Source organism: Carcharodon carcharias, chromosome 38, assembly GCF_017639515.1.
Source record: "Carcharodon carcharias isolate sCarCar2 chromosome 38, sCarCar2.pri, whole genome shotgun sequence".
NCBI lineage: Eukaryota > Metazoa > Chordata > Chondrichthyes > Lamniformes > Lamnidae > Carcharodon > Carcharodon carcharias.
This window is the reverse complement of record NC_054504.1, coordinates 1,142,902-1,146,445: the sequence shown is the minus strand read 5'-3', so window position 1 is coordinate 1,146,445 and position 3,544 is coordinate 1,142,902. Positions and strand designations below refer to the sequence as shown.

At 66.9% G+C, this 3,544-nt stretch overlaps 1 protein-coding gene across 1 annotated transcript in view; it reads left to right on the top strand.

Moving 5' to 3' along the window:
* elob (elongin B) overlaps positions 1 to 1,709 on the top strand; it is an 80,894-nt gene extending 79,185 nt beyond the window's left edge. The window contains exon 4 of the mRNA XM_041180043.1: positions 1,561 to 1,709. Coding sequence (XP_041035977.1) covers positions 1,561 to 1,673 — 113 coding nt within the window. The 3' untranslated portion in view covers positions 1,674 to 1,709. The remainder of the gene's footprint in view (positions 1 to 1,560) is intronic.
* Positions 1,710 to 3,544: the final 1,835 nt, after the last annotated feature.

Genomic DNA, 3,544 nt, shown 5'->3' with positions numbered 1-3,544 from the left:
GAGGGAGAGAGTAGATGCGAAAGAAGGGGAGAGCGCTGAGGAGGGAGAGAGGGAGATGGATAGGGAGATTGGAAGAGGGAGATGGGGAGAGGTTTAGGGAGGGGATTCCAGAACTTAGGGCCCCCCCCCCAGGCAGCTGAAGGCCCGGCCGCCAATGGTGGAGTGATAGGAATCGGGGGATGCTCAAGAGGCAGCAATCCGAGAATCGCAGAGATTTCGGAGGGTTGTAGGGGCTGGAGGAGGTGACGGAGATAGCGAGGGGTGTAGGGGGCTGGAGGAGGTTACAGAGATAGGGAGGGTGTAGTGGGCTGGAGGAGGTTACAGAGATAGGGAGGGTTGTAGGATCTGGAGGAGGTTACAGAGATAGGGAGGGTTGTAGGGGCTGGAGGAGGTTACAGAGAGAGGGAGGGTTGTAGGGGGCTGGAGGAGGTTACAGAGATAGGGAGGGTTGTAGGATCTGGAGGAGGTTACAGAGATAGGGAGGGTTGTAGGGGCTGGAGGACATTACAGAGATAGGGAGGGGTGTAGGGGGCTGGAGGAGGTTACAGAGATAGGGAGGGTTGTAGGATCTGGAGGAGGTTACAGAGATAGGGAGGGTTGTAGGGGCTGGAGGAGGTTACAGAGATAGGGAGGGTTGTAGGGGCTGGAGGAGGTTACGGAGATAGCGAGGGGTGTAGGGGGCTGGAGGAGGTTACAGAAATAGGGAGGGTTGTAGGATCTGGAGGAGGTTACAGAGATAGGGAGGGTTGTAGGGGCAGGAGGAGGTTACAGAGATAGGGAGGGGTGTAGGGGCTGGAGGAGGTTACAGAGATAGGGAGGAGTGTAGGGGCTGGAGGAGGTTACAGAGATATGGAGGGTTGTAGGGGCTGGAGGAGGTTACAGAGATAGGGAGGGGTGTAGGGGCCTGGAGGAGGTTACAGAGATAGGGAGGGGGGGAGTGAGGTCCATGGAGGGGATTTGAAAACGAGGGTGTGAATGTGAAAACGGAGGTGATGCCGGACCGGGAGCCAGTGTGGGGTCAGCGAGATACAGGGGGTGAGGGGTGAGAGGGACTCGGTGCGAGTTCGGACACGGGGCGAGGGGGAGTTTGGGGCGAGGTGAATTCTCCGGAGGGTCGAATGTGGGAGAGCGGCCGGTCGGCGGGGATGCGAGGGGAGGGGAGCGCCGGAACGTTACCGAGCGAGACGGTGGGGAGGGGTGGGGGGGGGGGGGGGGTACAGTGTGGGTGACGGGAGAGGGAGGGAGGTGCGTCTGGTGGGTGGGGGGGGGGGGGGGGGCGGGGACCCTCCTCGAGAGGGAGGGGAGTCGCCGTGCCCGTGGGGGGGAAGAGAGTCCAGACGTCCAGACCCTGGGGCCCCGCCTCGCCGTCGATGCTCGTTTCTGGGCGAGGCTTCCAGACGGAGCGCCGGTTGGCGTCGTCCGGGATCTTCCTGTGCGCAGATCGGGTTCGCCTTGCCTCGCGCGAGTGTAGTTGCCGGTTGTCTCTAACTCTCTCTCTCTCTCTCTCTCTCTCCGTCCACCCTCCCGCTGGCTCTTCCCCCACCCCGCTCCGTCGGCCAGACGACCAGTTTGAACCGCTCCGCATCGACCAGTTCTCCAGCCCGCCCGAACTCCCGGACGTCATGAAGCCTCAAGACTCAGGCAGCGGAGCCAACGAACAGGCCGTGCAGTGAGAACGGAGTCCCTCCCCTCCCCTCCCCACCCCCACCCTCCCCTCCCCCCCGCCCAGTGCCCACGTGGGGGAGCGTGCCAGAGCAGGCGCACAGCACCCAGGCACAACACACTGGACTTAATTCTCTCCTCCTCTCTCCATCTGTCCCCCTCGCTCCCTCCCCCTCCCTGTCTCTCTGCCTCTCCCTCCCTGTCTCCCTCCCTGTCTCCCGCTCTCTCTCCGCCCTCCCCCTCTCTCTCCGCCCTCCCGCTCTCTCTCCGCCCTCCCCCTCTCTCTCCGCCCTCCCGCTCTCTCTCCGCCCTCCCGCTCTCTCTCCGCCCTCCCGCTCTCTCTCCGCCCTCCCGCTCTCTCTCCGCCCTCCCGCTCTCTCTTCGCCCTCCCGCTCTCTCTCCGCCCTCCCCCTCTCTCTCCGCCCTCCCGCTCTCTCTCCGCCCTCCCGCTCTCTCTCCGCCCTCCCGCTCTCTCTCCGCCCTCCCGCTCTCTCTCCGCCCTCCCCCTCTCTCTCCCCGCCCTCCCCCCCCCCCCTCACTCATCCCGCCCTCCCCTCTCTCTCGCCTCGCCCTCCCCCCTCTCTCTCAGCCTCTGGCCCTCCGCTCTCTCGCCCTCCCTCTCTCACTCTCTGCCCGCCCTCTCTCTCTCTCTCCGCCCTCCCCCTCTCTCCGCCCTCCGCCCTCGTCTCTCTCTCTCCGCCCTCCCGCCCTCCCCCTCTCTCTCCCGCCCACCCCCTCTCTCTCCGCCCTCCGCTCTCTCTCATCCGCCCCCCGCTCTCTCACCGCCCTTCCCCCCTCTCTCACGCGCCCTCCCCCTCTCTCTCCGCCCTCGCCCCTTCTCTCTCCTCCGCCCTCCCCCCTACTCGACCCGCCCCCCCTCTCTCTCGCCGCCCTCCCCCTCTCCTCCGCCCTCCCCCCTCTCTCTCCGCCCTCCCCTCTCTCTCCGCCCTCCCCCTCTCCCTCCGCCCTCCCCTCTCTCCTCTCTCCGCCCTCCCCTCTCTCTCCGCCCTCCCCTCTCTCTCTCCGCCCTCCCCCTCTCTCTCCGCCCTCCTCCTCTCTCTCCGCCCTCCCCCTCTCTCTCCGCCCTCCCCCTCTCTCTCCGCCCTCCCCCCTCTCTCTCCGCCCTCCCCCTCTCTCTCCGCCCTCCCCCTCTCTCTCCGCCCTCCCCTCTCTCTCCGCCCTCCCGCTCTCCCTCCGCCCTCCCCCTCTCTCTCCCGCCCTCCCCGTCTCTCTCCCGCCCTCCCCCCTCTCTCCGCCCTCCCCCTCTCTCTCCGCCCTCCCCCTCTCTCTCCACCCTCCCCCTCTCTCTCCGCCCTCCCGCTCTCTCTCTGCCCTCCCCCTCTCCCTCCGCCCTCCCCCTCTCTCTCCGCCCTCCCCCTCTCTCTCCGCCCTCCCTCTCTCTCTCTCCGCCCTCCCCCTCTCTCTCCGCCCTCCCGCTCTCTCTCCGCCCTCCCGCTCTCTCTCCGCCCTCCCCCTCTCTCTCCGCCCCTCCCCCTCTCTCTCCGCCCTCCCCCCTCTCTCTCCGCCCCTCCCCCCTCTCTCTCCGCCCCTCCCGCTCTCTCTCCGCCCCTCCCCCTCTCTCTCCGCCCTCCCGCTCTCTCTCCGCCCTCCCCCTCTCCCTCCGCCCTCCCTCTCTCTCTCCACCTCCCCCTCTCTCTCCGCCCTCCCCCTCTCTCTCCGCCCTCCCCCTCTCTCTCTCCACCTGCCCCTCTCTCTCTCTCTCCCCCTCCCCCCCCCCCCCCCCCCCACCTCTCTCCCCCTCCCTCTGTTCTCCCTTGTCTTTCCGTTTCTCGTTCTCTCTATCTCTGCCTATCTCCAGCACACTCCTCCTCAGCGTTTTCTCTCTCTCTCTCTCTCTCTCTCTCTCTCTCTCTCTCTCTCT